The 16,803-nt window shown below is 38.3% G+C and overlaps 1 protein-coding gene across 3 annotated transcripts in view; it reads left to right on the forward strand.

Moving 5' to 3' along the window:
- LOC134820663 (WD40 repeat-containing protein SMU1-like) overlaps positions 1-16,795 on the forward strand; it is a 36,432-nt gene extending 19,637 nt beyond the window's left edge. The window contains exons 3-9 of one of the 3 annotated variants that reach the window (XM_063831168.1): positions 5,538-5,624; positions 5,884-6,829; positions 7,091-7,325; positions 7,499-7,601; positions 7,820-7,943; positions 8,343-8,513; positions 15,607-16,795. In XM_063831168.1, the coding sequence (XP_063687238.1) occupies positions 6,727-6,829; positions 7,091-7,325; positions 7,499-7,601; positions 7,820-7,943; positions 8,343-8,513; positions 15,607-16,412 (1,542 nt within the window). In that variant the 5' untranslated portion in view covers positions 5,538-5,624; positions 5,884-6,726 and the 3' untranslated portion in view covers positions 16,413-16,795. The remainder of the gene's footprint in view (positions 1-5,537; positions 5,625-5,883; positions 6,830-7,090; positions 7,326-7,498; positions 7,602-7,819; positions 7,944-8,342; positions 8,514-15,606) is intronic. The other 2 variants (XM_063831169.1, XM_063831170.1) reach the window with 2 other exon arrangements.
- The last annotated feature ends 8 nt before the right edge of the window (positions 16,796-16,803 follow it).

Here is a 16,803-nt window from a genome sequence, read left to right on the forward strand (position 1 = left end):
ATAGAGGTGCCATGAGTAATGAGTGGGTTTGATGAACTGTGACTCATTACTATGACTATGTACTGACTGTTTAAGGAAGGCACCAAATCCCTTCTCATATTCTCTGCAGCACTTTCTGAGCCGTTGATGCACCGGGCCACAGCATTCATGAGGCAGTTGCCATCACCAGTGGTGTGTACTAGCTCGAGCCCATCTTCCTCGTCCTAAGGTAGAAAAGTTTTTTAAATGCAACTCGAAAAAGAATGTTCAGAGAATTTTAGATCGCAGTTCAATGTATTTTAACATATGCTGAAGTTATAACCGAAAAGAATAACCTGGTGATTTTCTACGATTAGAGGAGGGTCTGTACGTTCCTCAGAGCTAGAAACAGTGATAGAATGTGGAGGGTGTCCGCTACTTGTACTGGATGAACGACTGGGGGTTCTCTCTGGTTCCTGCAAATAGAGTATATCAATCACCAATTGGCGGAAGAGTAAGATTCTTGGGTCATTGTTGTGTAGTGAAAGTGATATAGCTGCTCGATGCATTGCTGGGAACAATGCCTTCTATACGTTCACCAAGATCTGGTCTCAGCAGAATATCTCCGTTACCAGAAAGATAGCAGTATACGAAGCCCAAATTGTATCAATCATCACATTTATAATTGCAGTAGTTGGTGTCCTACTGCAAAGTCACTAGAAAAACTAGACATTTGCCAAACACCTTAGATCATTACTGAACATTTATTGGCCTCATGGAACAATATCCAATGCAAACTTATACCTAAGATGTAACTCAGTAAAGCTATCAGATCGTGTCCCTAAAGCAAGGTGGAAGCTCCTAGGTCATATCTTGCGTAGTGCTGATGACTCCCCCGCTGCATTAGCGTTAAAGTTTGCTGTCACAACAAACTGTAAAGGGCGCGTCGGTGCGCAGCGCATCGTAAGAATTTGTTCAAGATTATTGTGAATGATTTGACCCGTAGAGGTTTAAAACTTAACTCTTTGAATGATCTTAGCTTAAGATATTAGCCGATGATAGAGTTGCTTGGAGAAACAAATTTTAACTCTAGCTGTCTAGATCTGTACTGATCACCATTTTAGGATGACTTGATTTCTTTCAGGGGTTTTGAATATTTTAATGGTGTAAACAGTTTCTTAATAATAATTAAAAAAACACACTTTATATTGGTTGGAGATTGCGCTGCCGTTAATTACTAATTGTGATAAAGACGTATAATTGATACGGTGTTAAATATAAAAAGATGAAAACTTTGAACATTTATATTGTATCTGATATAATAAGACGTGCCCTTGTGTTATGGATATTCACCTTATCCCAGTCTTCTGTACTGTCCTTAGCCCACGTCACCCTGGGAAATGTGGATCAAACTGGGCAAAGATAAATAACAGCTGATAGGCATGTACAGTGTACATATTGTGAAAAGTGTCACGTGTTTCTGCACAGAAACACTTATCCAGCATGAATCTTCTGCTTCTCGTGAGAAGTTCTATCCTTGGAGCTCACCACATCTTGCATCTGTACAGGGTAACCATCTAAACCGTCATAAACTAAAGGATATAAATGTATAAAGTGATTGCCTTTTAATTAAAAATTAACATTAAAACGACAACTTGGGGTAATCTCCTCTTTTGATCAAGCTTTTAATCAAATTTCAATTTTATTACACATTAGACCATAATTAGGCAAACTTGTTCAGTATTTTATAAATATAAAATACAGATTAATACATTTAACTAGATTTTGATAAGTCAAAGATAAGATCACATGGAATGTTGTTTAAAAGTCGGATTTTATCGCACCAATAAATATAATTATCTGGACATAAAAGATACAACCGATGAAATGGACCACTAACTGTAAACAGCCAAGTCAAAACGTAAGATAATTTAATTTATATAACACGACATCTGTCCGACAGCGACATCTGTCCGACAGCACTATTTTCTTGTGTTTGAAGTGATATCTCAAATTTGGCACATAGAAATTCACCCAAACTTGCACAAATTATTTGTCTTAAAGCTATCTTACTATCTGGAAAGTTTACGAAGAAAATCGTATCGTTGGATCTCCAGATATATGCCTTGGTACCACTGCAAACCACCGAATTGGAGATTTTTTTGTGTTTAAGGTGATATTTCAAATTTGGTACATAGAAACTCGCCCAAACTTACACAGATTATCCGTCCTATAACCACCATACTTTATGGAAAGTTTCAAGAAACTGATTCTGTCCCTGCATAAAATTCCGTGTTGATTAAATGTTCTCTGATTACTGATAATGAGGTAGATATTTCGTACGAATTCCGTAGATTTACCATTAAACGTTTGGTCACAAAGTGCCTCTTTGTACTCTTGATATCGTCCCTCAACTGGGCGGTATTTGCATTAAGAATGGGAAGCTTAAAACCGTAGACCTGAGCGTCATCGTTAAAAATCCATATTGATGTATCTGTACGATATCTCACAATTGGAAGCAGGCCTTGTTTAATGATAGTATTATGGACGTTGCTGTGAATATGAGTGTCTTGACGCATAGCGTCGTTAAGGAACTGAAAGTCGTCTATGAAAATGTAATCGAATTCGATGAATAAACGGTCCATGTTTTTAACTCCATGTGACTTTTCATTATTTCATTGAATTATCAAAAGAATTCTTTTTTCTGGTAAAGAACGAGTGATATGGACAATTTTTCCCAGCATTACGACCGTTTTACCAGACCCAGCTGGTCCTTCGACCCACTGAAATGTTTCAGTGCTTTCGAAAACACCAAGTTGCTCAGTTGTCAAACAGCTCACATTAAGATAGTTTTTAAAGACATGTGGGGCTTCAACCATTGCAGAATTTTCAGGATAATTCCTATTTTTCATCTTTTCTATTCCCAAAGAAGCTTCATCCAGGGCTTTTTGTGTGACCAGCGACCTTTTGAGTTTATCATTTACGTCATGGATGCTTCTAGGTAAACTACATTTGAGGATATCCCATTTATTATTCTGTTTGATGGTCCACAAAGAAGACAGCTATTCATCTGATCTCTAACACCTGTGTTCAACTGCGGCGAAAATAGTTCAAATTGTTGGACCATCCAGTCCAAGTTATCGAGATCTTCTCTATACAACACAGTTTCGTCTGATAGATACTGTCCACCCAGTTCTTCACTAGAAAGATTGCTAAAGACAGTGAACTCATAGATCATCACAGAGTTGTCGATGGATTGAATTAGATTTCTCATCCTCTTCCTCTGTCGAAAAGCATAATCATAACAACTTCTAACCTTGTGTCCATGTTCTTCCTCATTATCAGTGTCTCCTCAAAACGTCTAAATAAAATGACTTCAGCTTCATATCCATCTTGAAGCCGTTTTTCAGAGGCAGTCATTCCCGCACATAATCCTCTGAGAGTTTGTCGATAAATTTCGAATCCGGTATCGGTGGTATCATAACCGGTCCTACAACATCACCATTCCCCTTACGATACCTGTCCAGGACTTCTTTACCAACCTTTTCCTCCAGTATCTTGCGAAGTGATGTCTGACGAAGAAATGTCATTCTGTTGAAAGTTTGCGTTAAAATTTAAACAGTGAGTTTCAGTTAAATATCATAGCCGAGCGTATAAAAATAAGAAATTTGCGCGGCGCGGCATGGTCATGAAAAGCACATCACTACATACGAAAATAGACGGTAGTATAGTAGTATACTTAAAGTACCCGAGATCAGAATTGACAAAATATATGCCGATATTTTTTGCTTCAGATTTGATTGGAATTCTACAATAACTTTCTCCATCATCATACACACCAAACTCTGAGAGTTTGGTGCCACTTATGATTAAGGATTATGATATAAAAGACCAAACACAAGGACAAACATTGCCAAGTTTTAGCGATAAATTCTTAGATATAAGAATACACAACATTATACGTTATAGCGAACAATATGTTATAAGCGAACAACATATTATAAGCAGTACAACAACAGAGTTTCAACCGGTTAATCTCACCAAATCATCATACCATGCTGCAAAATTGCTTCCCAGTGAAACCCAGACCTATCTTACACGAATCGTCGCACGTTCTGTATACATACCAGAAGTTTTATCAATCGACAGCATTTTCTCGACTCGCTCAAAAGTCAGATCAATCTTCCACCAGATTAAGACCTACTTGCGTCCGCCACGTCCTACACTTTTTCTACCATTCTAGACACGAAAACTGAACAGCAATCTGAAGTAAAAATGTCGGCAATTCTGATTTCGGGTACTATACTGCTATAACTGGAAAGTCAAATATGTTTGATACTGTATAAATAATAACGTGGCATCCTTCTTGAAGATAGTACAGTGCAAAGTACTTGACTACGAGTTCTTGATTAGAAGCAATGGGAAACGATAACACAAGGAATAATAAAAAATGTTGAGTTGCATAACAAAAATATCCATCTTTAGCGTTACATTTGTCGAGAAACCCGAAGTTCGATGTAGATACCAATAGATCCCATTACATGACCTGTAACTATTATAGTAAGTGGTAATCGACATAATTTTGTCAAATTTTGCAAGATGTTTTGGTTCCCTGAGTTAGCGATATTCTCTTTGATTAAACATGATAACATGCAACTGGGAAACGAACTCAGACAAATGTAGAAGCGTGTATACCAGCGTGTACACCAACAATATGCTGTTGTACAGTAATACAATTATGCATATCAGATTACTTTATTTATCCAAACTTTTTATTTGAACCATTTTTACGGACACACTGGGCACGACAACCCTTCATTGGGGACGGGTTCTATAAACATGAACAAACAAACAAACAAATGTCATGTTACCCTCAAATTATTCGTGAATGTAGGTATTTTATTACACGTTGGATCTGCTACGTATCCTATGAGATATGACGTCACATAAATGCAGATAATGTACAAGTATACGTCATAATCATAATAGCCAACATGTTGCACAATCTCGAAGCACACTTAAAAAACAAACAATTTATCAAAATGTAAATGACTGAAACTTACATCGTACATATGCAAAGAATAACAAAGTTGTGGATATTCAATGTTGTAAGTTTGCAATATTAGTTACAGCTAACAATAGTTAATAGCTAATATGAAGGCCAAGGATTGAATTACATGTATCTTTTATCCGTGTAAAATCTGTAACTGAGTTGCAGTCATATAAAGTCAGAGGTGCCACTGTGCCATGTGTTATCAATATCATCGTATTGCACGAATATAATCGATAGTTCACTATCATTTCCCTCTACGATTGATAAAAAATGGTAAATTTAACTTAATAAAGTACTTTCCTGGCAAATTTTCAATTTTAATTTAACCGACCCTGCATAAAAACATCTCGTAAGTGATAATTATTTACATTGAGCGGAATTCATCCAAAATTCATCCAAAATAGGTCTTTAAATGTAATTTCAGTGCAAAGTAATGTCAAAAAGATTCTTCTGCTGTTCTTAAAAAGAATCGCAGAGCCATGACGTCACACCACCTGTCATGACGTCACACCACATAATATTACAGATAATGACAAGAGGAGGGGTGAGTGAGACTTGTTTTGAAGTTGGAGAAGCGTGGCAAGAACAAGACAGCACATCAGACACCTGCAGTGTGAGTACTACATTTGGGTGTTGCTTGTTTTAACTCTGTATTTATATAACCTTCTACGTTTTCAGCTGTGATAATTTCGTTATATCTTATTGAATAATCGGGTAAATCTTTATATTAGATTGTATCATCAACCTTATAACTGTCAGCATAACCGAATGGTCCTCAATACAAGCTATACTACTTGATATTATATGTATGTACATTATACATTATACTTTATACATTGTACATTATAGTTATACTGCTCCCTACTCACCAGGTAACAAGTAAGTGGATGAACAACAAGCTAGTGACAGTAGCAGAAGGACGGAAGACAGTGACAGTTACACGGGAACTGAGAGGGGAGTTCATGATAACTACCATGAAGTGTAAGAATGCTACCTCCAGGTGTATCTTCAGTAGGGATACTAAGAGTAAATAGAGAAAGGGATGGAGCAGAGAGAGAGAGAGAAAAAGGGGTGCAGCAGGTATTGTATCTTGGTTGGCCTGGGTTATAGTAAATAAATTCAGCAACCAAAGGCAATGACCAATTACTAGTCATGAGAGGTATATCCAGTCCCTTTTCACTTGTCGTTAAAGTTACGGCTTTAAAATCTACATTATTTTATTAGAGCACTTCAGCTGGGTGAATATCCTTTTATACTCATTAATTATACCACTGTTTATTTATTTTCAGACATATTTACATACCAGAACCTTTATTAACCGACTTTTATAAGCAGATGTATATAATAATAATATTTGTGTAAAGTAATTGTAATACTATTTATCCTACATGTAGTAAATCAGATCTTTAGCCATGTTTTTAACCCTTACTTAGTTTAGCTTGTGATATTGTACAGAAATTAACCTATTGTTAAGTTATTGCATGTAAAGTAACATTATTTTGTTTATTTTGCGTCTTTAATAGTGATACTGCACTAAACTAATCACTATCAAAACACGTATATCTAATCTCTAAATTAGCTGTAACCAATCTCTAAACAAACACCAACTAAATTCTAACCAATCTCCAACTAAATCCTAAAAACTAACTAAATTCTAACCAATCTCCAACTAAAAACTAACTAAAATCTAACTAAACACTAATGAAGCAGTTAAGATGGCGTTAGAAATAGAATCAGCAGATGTTATTAGGTTGGTCCTCCAGTACTTCAAAGAAAACAACCTTCCTCGTACCTTCTCTACCCTACAAGAGGAAACAGGTGATTATCTTGTTATTTTAGTTTCTGTCTGTGAATTATTAGGATGCAATCTTGAGGGAATGTATATCACAGTTGTTCTTGGTCTTGATTACCAAGTTTTGGGTCCCCCGAAATAGTTTTACCTGGTTAAAAATCTAGCAATTTTAAGTAAATCAGCACACCTGGATGACAAGTTAAGATACATATTATATAATATACTTTATATGTTTCAAGAACCCCTCTCCAGATAATAAGTCTCCAGATAATATCATCCCTCCCCAGGTATAACCCTAAACACAGTGGACTCTATAGAGAGCTTCACCTCGGACATCAACAACGGACACTGGGACACAGTGCTCATAGCAATACAGTCCCTGAAACTCCCTGATAACAAGTTGATAGATTTGTACGAGCACATAGTTCTGGAGCTGATAGAGTTGAGAGAGCTGAGCGCTGCTAGGTCCTTGTTGAGACAGACTGATCCCATGATCATGTTGAAGCAGCTTCAACCTGATAGGTATTTTATGGTAGTTGGTTGACTCTTAATACACTTAGATTTATCACTGGTGGAGAATTATATTAATATTTTTCTAACTCGCGATATAAACATATTTTCTAAAACTAAAAACACACGCCCATTACCAGTATGCCATCTCCCAATCTTTAACAATGACTTTCCCTCCTCTGCAGGTATATCCACTTAGAGACACTACTAGCTAGGAGCTACTTCGACCCCAGAGAAGCTTACCCTGAGGGTAGCAGTAAAGAGAGGAGAAGAGCAGCTATTGCTCAGGTAATCCTCCTTCTGTTCTGTTTTTTGTTATGTAGTTAGAGGGTCCAATTAGGTCCTATCAGTTTGGGTTAATCTGGGAAATAGTTGTACTTATTTGGAGTTCATTAGATGTTAGTATTATATTTATAGTAACTTATGGGGATTAACGCTACTTATTTACGTCGTTTTATAAAAATATTAGAACTCCGTGCTTGGTAATTAATTGAAAACCACTACAGGCTCTAGCAGGTGAGGTGAGTGTGGTGCCTCCAGCCAGAATGTTAGCTCTGTTGGGACAAGCCCTGAAGTGGCAGCAACACCAGGGTCAGCTGCCTCCTGGCACCAGTATTGACGTCTTCAGAGGTTAGTAGTGAGCTGCAAACTGAGGCTGTTGACTAATTAAAACTATATGTGATTACTTCGCGGATGAGTAGTAGGTATCGAAAACTATTCACCGGTCGCGGTGGCCGAAGGAACGAGTGGTTATAATTTCGGATATCTAATTCTGACGACTTAATCAATGTATTTTATGAAGGAGCATGTCAAGCATTAAGAATGTGATGTCACAAATTATTCGATGGCTGTTATTACCACGGGAGAAGGCGAATCAAGATTAAAGCCCAGCATCTGATTCAATACTTTCGTCTTCATTATCCTGCTTGGTCATAGTTTAGTTGCCCCTCCTTCTCCTCTCTCCCTCTCTAAACCTCTCTCTCCCTCTCTAAACCCCTCTCTCTCCCTCTCTAAACCCCTCTCTCCCAGGTAAAGCAGCAGTTAAGGATGAAGAGGAAGAGAAGTACCCTACTCAGCTTTCCAGAACAATAAAGTTCGGAGGGAAGTCTCACCCGGAGTGCTGTAAATATTCCCCTGATGGTCAATACCTGGTTACTGGAACTCTGGACGGGTTCATCGAAGTCTGGAACTTTACCACAGGTAATTGTGATAGCATATGATGGTTATGACGTCATGTGATATTTTTACTACGGTTCTCTGTATTTTTATTTTCGAAGAGATTTCAATTTTGACCTTAGAAAGCAAACTTGGAATTGTACTTTTATTCATCATTATATAAAATAAAAGACAGTTATCCGGTTTTTTGAAAGGTGGAAAAGTAATGCAGATTGTAATGAAAATGTCTGCATAGAAAAGTTTTTTTTTGTATTTTGTTTTTTTTGCTTTTTTCTTTGATTTTGTCTATTTTAATCTTTTTTTTCGGTTTTTGAATATACAATAATATGATAGAATAAGAAAGATTTGTCCACATGAACGTTCTGTGCCTTTTCCTGTTTTCGTCTCAGCTCTTCTGCCAACCAGAAGATTTTTGTTTGGTGTGATATCCCTTCGTTAGAGGTTTGCCAGGGATTTGTTATTAGCTGTTTTCTATGGCTGTGATGTTAATGTGTTGAAGCTTTGCTTTTCATCTCCAAATATTCGTCGGTGTGTCAGGTCTTAATCTGCTTAGCGGCTTTGGCTTCTTGAGAATGTCCGGTTGTGTTAGACACCAGTTCAAGCTGAAACAAACATTAAGATTACCGCACTAAGAAAGAGACGATGAATTTAAAGTACGGCCTGGATTATTATTTCGATTTGATCTTTCCTAAAGAACACGTACTCGGTCCTAGTCTTGTCTCCGTGTTATTTATCAAAGACTTTAATGTTAAACCTTGACTTTTAAATAACAGCTTAGAATCTTACCGTCAAAGAAAACCACGCAAGGAGGGTCTTCTCTCCACTTTTTGAACGAGTCAAATAAGGTCACAACGTCTTCCGGAGTATATTCAGTCCACGGATTTCCTTTTGAAGAACTATCCGGATGAGGAAGACGCATTTTTTTCATGAGCAGGAAACATATTTGCAATATTGCAAAAAATATAGTGAGAGCGGTGTTATTCAATGCCGTTTCCAAAACCATGCCTACTGCGGACATGATAGCACATTTTATCGCTGCGATGATGAACATGGCAACTGATTTCATCACTGCTATAAGCGCAGAAACTATTAGAGTTATCACCGCCTTTACAGCGGATTTTATTGCATTAAACAAGGCGATAAACAAGGCTTTTAAAGCTGCCTTCAGCACGGTCAACACCGCGAGCATCACTGATTTTATAACTGCTTCAACTGTATTCAAGATAGCTATTATGATCGTTTTTATAGCAGCATCTACTTTTTTAAACATTGAAATCAATGTTATCTTTACATTAAGCTCAAGGTTCGTGAAGAATCTTTCGAATTCTGCATCGATTCTTTTTCCCATTTGAGCTAACGCACCGGCCATTCCAAATCCAACATCAATGATAGCAGTTTGGTTTACCACTGTATTGTCAATCCGCTCTTCTGAGCACTCAGGGGCGGCTTCCTTGTTGACAGATATGTCCAGTTCCAAATCAAGGAACGCATAGAGCAGCAAGAAACCAATAATTGTCTTGATCATCATAGTCTTTTAAAAAGGATTTTAAACAATAGCTGATACGTAATAAATTGTGTAGTTCACCAACAAAGCGGGTGTGCAAAACATGCGCAGATTGCGCAACAGATTACGGCGCCATGGTAACCAAGGAGCCCACGTGCGACACTGCCCCAGTAATGCGAACTGTTTCAAAGTAACAGCGCCCATTAAAGTACAATGTTAGAGTGTAGACGTCCGTAGGATTTGAAAATCCACTGCTGCGCTGTTATCTTCATCCAACCCGAAGTAAAAATATGTATTTAATTCATTAAATCTTGTCTATCCAATAAATTGCTGTAGTGGAAATCAGCACATGGAAACATATCCAGGAGGTAGACCTCGTAAGTCTTGGTTCGATTGTGTTAAAGAGTACTACATGACCGCTACTGGATCAATCCCCAACATCGGAGACGTGATCATTTTAGCAGGAGATAGGAAAGAGTGGCGGACAATAGTCAGACTGAGACAACGTATACCAGATTGAGATAACCGTTACAAGTACACTTGCTATCAACTCATGTCTGCCTTTTCTGATTTGATGACCCTCCTAGTCCTACTACCCACCACCCTTGACCCAAAAGACATTAGTTGGTACCCTGGTCAATGGATATTCAGGATCTCAACAACACACAGAAGATAGTGTCTTACTAACCTATCCACTGGTTAGTCAGGCAGTGGCTCACACTCTGATGACATCTCTCTTTGGAGATTTTCGGACTTTAAGACTACCTAGTTGAATGTGTACCACAACCTAGCACCCTGCCTAAATGTTCGGAACTACTGGACCTATGTGGCAAGCCTGCTCCCTGAACACATTAAAAAACCCAGATTTTTCCACCACGTAAATTCTGGTATGTCGGCTATGTTTTTTTTTCAAAATAGCCCGGCAGCGGTGAAATCGATTATTTTGATACGATCAGTCATTCGAAATTTTGAGCATCAAACATAAAGGTATTGCAACTTGGATCGCGTGTCAATATCGATGGTCTTAGCGGCTTTGGCTTCTTGAGAATGTCCGGTTGTGTGTTAGACACCAGTTCAATCTGAAACAAACATTATGATTACCGCACTAACAACTAAGAAAGAGACGATGAATTTAAAGTACGGCCTGGATTATTATTTCGGTTTGATCTTTCCTAAAGAACACGTACTCGGTCCTAGTCTTGTCTCCGTGTTATTCATCAAACACTTTAATGTTAAACCTTGACTTTGACATAATAGCTTAGTATCTTACCGTCAAAGAAAACCACGGAGGGAGGGTCTTCTCTCCACTTTTTGAACGAGTCGATTAAGGTCACAATGTCGTCCGGAGTATATTCAGTCCACGGATTTCCTTTTGAAGAACTGTCCAGATAAGGGAGACGCATTTTTTTTATAAACAGGAAACATATTTGTAGTATTACAAAAATGATAGTTAGAGCGGTGTTATCCACTACCGTTTCCAAAACCATGCCTACTGCGGACATGATGAAACATTTCATAGCTGCGATGATGAACATGGCAATTGATTTCATCGCTGCTATAAGTGCAGAAACTATTAGAGTTATCACCGCCTTTACAACGGTTTTTATTGCACTGCTTTCTTTAACAGTGAAATCAATGTTACTTTTCCATTAAGCTCAAGTTCTGTGAAGAATCTTTCGAATTCTGCATCGAAAACAATAAACTAAAAACTCAACTACCACCTCTTGACCTCTCTGGCCTATTCCTCATTGTACCCTGATAGTCAAAACAATTACAAACTAACTGTTTGCAATCTTTAAACAATCCCAAATTAAACTCCCGATAACCAAAACAGAGGTGTGAAAAGTAAACATCTACACTACAATACTGTACTAAATATCGTACGCTAAAATCTGCCCTAAAATACTGTGCTAAAATACTGATATACACGTTAAACATAGAAAACAACTTTAATCAAGATTAGAATATAAATAGTTACAAGTCTGCAGCTGCCATTAAGGCTTTTCATGCGGAACTGCGACAGCCAAAATTACCATACAACAAGGTGTTCCATCAGAGGTGTCTGAGGAGGATTCTAAGGATTAAGTGGTTCATGAAGACAAGCAATGAAACAGTTCTACAGCGTGCTGCTATCACAAATATTGCAACATTGATATCTGACAACAGTCTGCAGTGGTTTGAAAACGTGACATGAATGCCTCAAGAATGGCTGCCCAATAAATTGCTGTGGTGGAAACCAGCACATGGAAAAATATCTTGGATCGCGTGTCAATAATCAATATCAATGGTCTAACAGCAGAATCTGATCAAAATGGACTATTCAATTTATAAGCCTTAGAAGTTTTCAGCATTATTGTAAGTCGTGAAATCTGACTGTGAGAAATGACCGCTTTTTCAAATTACAACAAATATTTAAGAATAATTGTGAATCGCCAAATATTGGATTTTAAGCCGTTGTTCGGAAATAAAAACCCTGTTTAATAATCCGTTGAAAGATTGATCAGTAATTGATACATTTTGTCACAAATGCGCGCGAAAAATGACATGCAACGTATGTCAAATCAGTAAAATGAAAAACACTTTTTTTAATGATGATTGTTCATACTCAATTACTCATAGAGGTTTCCCGAAAAAAAAACACCATATTTTCGAACTACCAAGATTTAGGTCACCATACCGTAATATTTTCCCCCAAATTATTTTTCACGTATTCTCTTTAATTATGACTTTGTCGATTTACTATCAATATGATTCTTATAACAAATGGGACTACACTGGAGAGAGAAACGTCCCTGAACCAGAAGATCAAGAAGAAATTGAGTTGTAATTGTTGAAATTTCATATTATATTTTATTGATTTTCTCAAATATTGGGTTTTATTTCTGTAAAATAAAGAAATGAAAGAAATCCCCAAATACCATGATTTAATTTGTGGTATGAAATGAGTTGATTTTCGGCAAAAATTCCCATATTTATATATATATATATATAATATCACCGGAATTATGTCGAGTATAAATATGTCTCGTAAGGTAAGCTTCGTTTTTCGCCCTCTTGAGTCTTCAGTTGGTCGACCATAATAGATTGCTGCTCCACTCACTGTAAAACAAAACACATCATGATTTATTTACTCATGTATTATCGATGTTTCCTCTGAGACGTAGACCATGTATAATTTATTAGGAGGTTGTTCATCAGGCAGGAGTGAGGAGTTGTTGTTCGTTAAACTTCATGATTTATCTGAAATAAACATGAAGTTTAATTGTAAATTTGAAATGTATAACACATTAACAGTCTGACTAAGTTTGTTTATCCTAAGTCCACCCCCTCAAGGCTTTAAATAAAGATACATTGCAAAATTTGCGTTTGAAGTAATGAACTTCTGCTATCTGGAAATCCGAAATTCTATTCAATTAGAACATAAATCTTACCATCATGATTTTAACATTCATTTCTCCATGCGGTTTCAATAGACATCTCGACTGTTGGCGGATATTGTCGCCACAGTTTGATTTTTTGGATGAGTAGCTCCGCGTCCTCTGGATTAATGTCAGCGTACTTCGGTCCACGCTCCTCTTTGGTGCTGGTGTGGCCTCCACCACCCAGCATTCACCCTATTTGGGGAACCGCTCGCGCCTCGCGCTGATAGGATACATGTCATGGCATTGTAGTCCCATGCCGTTATTATTGTTACGACTATGGCCTCCAAAGGTTCTTGCATCTCTTCTGTTTCCTTTTGTCACATGTGTCGGGATTGTCGATGACTTGTTTGACGAAGTGCAGTGTTTCTGCCTCGAAAGGATCTTTCTAAGAGACGCTCCCAGTTATCCAGTTTGTTGCAGTATCCAAGCAGATAATATTCATCCGGTTGGTTTTCTCTGCGATGTAGAACATGGAGCATGGATACTTTAAATTATGAGGTTGTTTTTCAGGAGTGAGGAGTTATGAATATCTGAAATGAACATAAAGTTAACTTCTTAATTTGAAGTGTATAACAGTCTGACTAAGTTTGTTTATCCTAAGTTCACCCCCTCAAGGTTTGACAAAAAGATGTTAAAAAATTTGCGTTTGAAGTAATGAAGTATGAACTTCTGCTCGCTATCTGGAAATCTATTCAATCAAGAAAATAAATCTTACCATCAATCTTACCAACATCTCCACTGTTCATGTTGGCGGGTGTTGTCCCCACAGTTTGATTTTTTGGATGAGGAGCTCCGCGTCTTCTGGAGTAATGTCAGCGTACTTTGGTCCACGCTCCTCTTTGGTGCTGGTGTGGGCTCCACCGCCCAGCATCCACCCTATTTGGAGAGCCGCTGATAGGATGCATGTCAGGGCATTGTAGTCCCATGCTGTTACTAGTGTTAAGACTATGGCCTCCATAGTTTCTGCCGCTATATGAATTAGGGCCAATTTTACCACTACGTCTGACTGTCTGAGTTCAGGCGCATGCCTAGAGCACAAATGAGTAGGATTATTCTAATCATCGTTGATGTAGTACCCATACTACCATCTTAATAGCTGCCCTTGATTAGAAATCTAATCACTGTCAGCAGGGTAATGATGATAGCTTTGATGAGGCATCCCATCGCTGTAAGAACAGCAATTAAAGCTAGGAGAAGTCCTATCTCTGATAATGTTTTTCAGCACAACCTTGGCCTTTCATGTTATGTAGTTAGGGTTTGGACTGACTAAACCTGGTTAAAACGTTCCCATCTCTTCACATAGGTACCTACAGAAATAACAAATTGTTAATAAATTATGCAAAGATAATATAATAATCAACAAAAAATATCTAAACACACCGATGTTCAAGATACTAAGATAGGAAAAAGTACGGACTATTACTTTTACAGCCGCCAGAATAGCGATAATAGCGGATTTGGCCGCTGATTCTAAAACTAAAAGATCCGACACAATAAAACGGATATATCGGACGAAGTTGTGGAAAATGTGTTCTAGTATAGGGAGTCATATAGATCCTGACATAGTACAAGTTATATAATTAAGCACCTTGGTTGACTACTACGTTTAGCAGAGACCGGACATTACGCAGCTAGAAAAACATAAAAGTGAGGAGAGAGCGCACGCATGATCACAGATTGCATTCTTAACCGTCGCAAAGTTATTTTGCGCGATATTCAAGATAGAATTATATTTGGTGCGCGGCGCCAAACTGGTCCAGCAAATTAAATCGTCTATTTTCGCCATGTACGGAACCCACTCATTTATTAAAGATGTAGTTTACTGGCGGATGGGTAAATTATTCGAGTTAGTATTATTATCATGTTCAGATCCGTGTCAGCTTGCATAAACATGTGGTTGCATAGAAATACAAATTATTCCCATAGTCAATATGTAATGTACTGGGCGCGGGCGGCGCTCAGCCTGTCACTCCGCCTGCATATCTTCATGTTTACGAACACTAAAGCCAGGTAAAACGGAATATGATAAGAGACGTTATCATGGATCAGAAATTGAGCGGCCATCCACAAAAGAAAGCGGCCGTATTTCTTTAAAATTATATTGCAGTTGTCACCCCGAATTCAAAGTTTCACTGCTACAAATAATCCGATTGTCATATCATTACTCACACTAACACACCCTCATCCTCAGGTAAGATAAGGAAGGATCTGCGGTACCAAGCCCAGGAACAGTTCATGTTAATGGACGACGCAGTGAGCTGCATGAACTTCTCCCGGGACAGCGAGATGTTAGCCACTGGCTCCCAGGACGGCCGAATCAAAGTGTGGAAGATCCAGGCTGGTCAGTGTCTGAGGAGGTTTGAAAAGGCTCACACCGCGGGAGTGACCTGTATCACCTTCTCCCGGGACGGTTCTCAGTTACTCAGTGCCAGCTTCGACCAGACCATTAGGATTCACGGCCTGAAGTCTGGTAAAACTCTCAAAGAGTTCCGAGGTCACTCCTCCTTTGTAAACGAGGCTCAGTTCACAGCAGACGGGCACACCATCATCAGTGCTAGCTCAGACGGAACAGTAAAAGTGTGGAGTTTGAAGAGCACAGAAACCATGAACACGTTTAAACCAGCTCTGGGCAGCTCCGCTTCAGAGATCACCGTTAACAGTATCCATCTCCTGCCCCGGAACACCGAGCAGTTTGTGGTCTGTAACCGGACCAACACGGTCTCCATCATGAACATGCAGGGTCAGATTGTCAAGTCCTTCAGTTCGGGTAAACGTCAAGGAGGAGACTTTGTGTGCTGTACCTTGTCGCCGCGGGGGGAGTGGATCTACTGTGTGGGGGAGGATCACGTGTTGTATTGTTTCTCTGTTAGTACGGGCAAGTTGGAGCGGACTCTAACTGTGCACGAGAAGGAAGTCATTGGGATCACTCATCATCCTCATCAGAACCTTATTGCTACCTTCTCCGAGGATGGCACCCTTAAACTGTGGAAACCTTAGGTTTTAAGATTGTCACGTGATTTATCACTTTGTATTGACGAGAACAGTTTAACACGAGGGTTCACCACCATGTTACTTAACACTTCCGTGGTGGTTGTTTCCTGGTAAGCCGTGGATTCTGATCACAGTATTTTATTTTCAAATTATTCAGTTTTATATGATTGTTTGGTGACCCTATTAGGGTACTCAATATCATCTTGTTTGGGATTCAGCAACAACTTGTCGCTATTTGACCAACTTTGAATTGTCTTCAAGCAATACACCATCAAATGATGCTTAATCGTATTAGCGTCACTGCCTTTAAGCAAATAATTGATATTTGAAACGATCATTTTAAGGCATTTTATAATTACATTTATGACAATCGTATTATTCATTCTCTTTGAAGTTG

The sequence above is a fragment of the Bolinopsis microptera genome, chromosome 9, assembly GCF_026151205.1.
Source record: "Bolinopsis microptera isolate Bmic1 chromosome 9, MBARI_Bmic_1.0, whole genome shotgun sequence".
In the NCBI taxonomy this organism is placed as follows: Eukaryota; Metazoa; Ctenophora; class Tentaculata; order Lobata; family Bolinopsidae; genus Bolinopsis; species Bolinopsis microptera.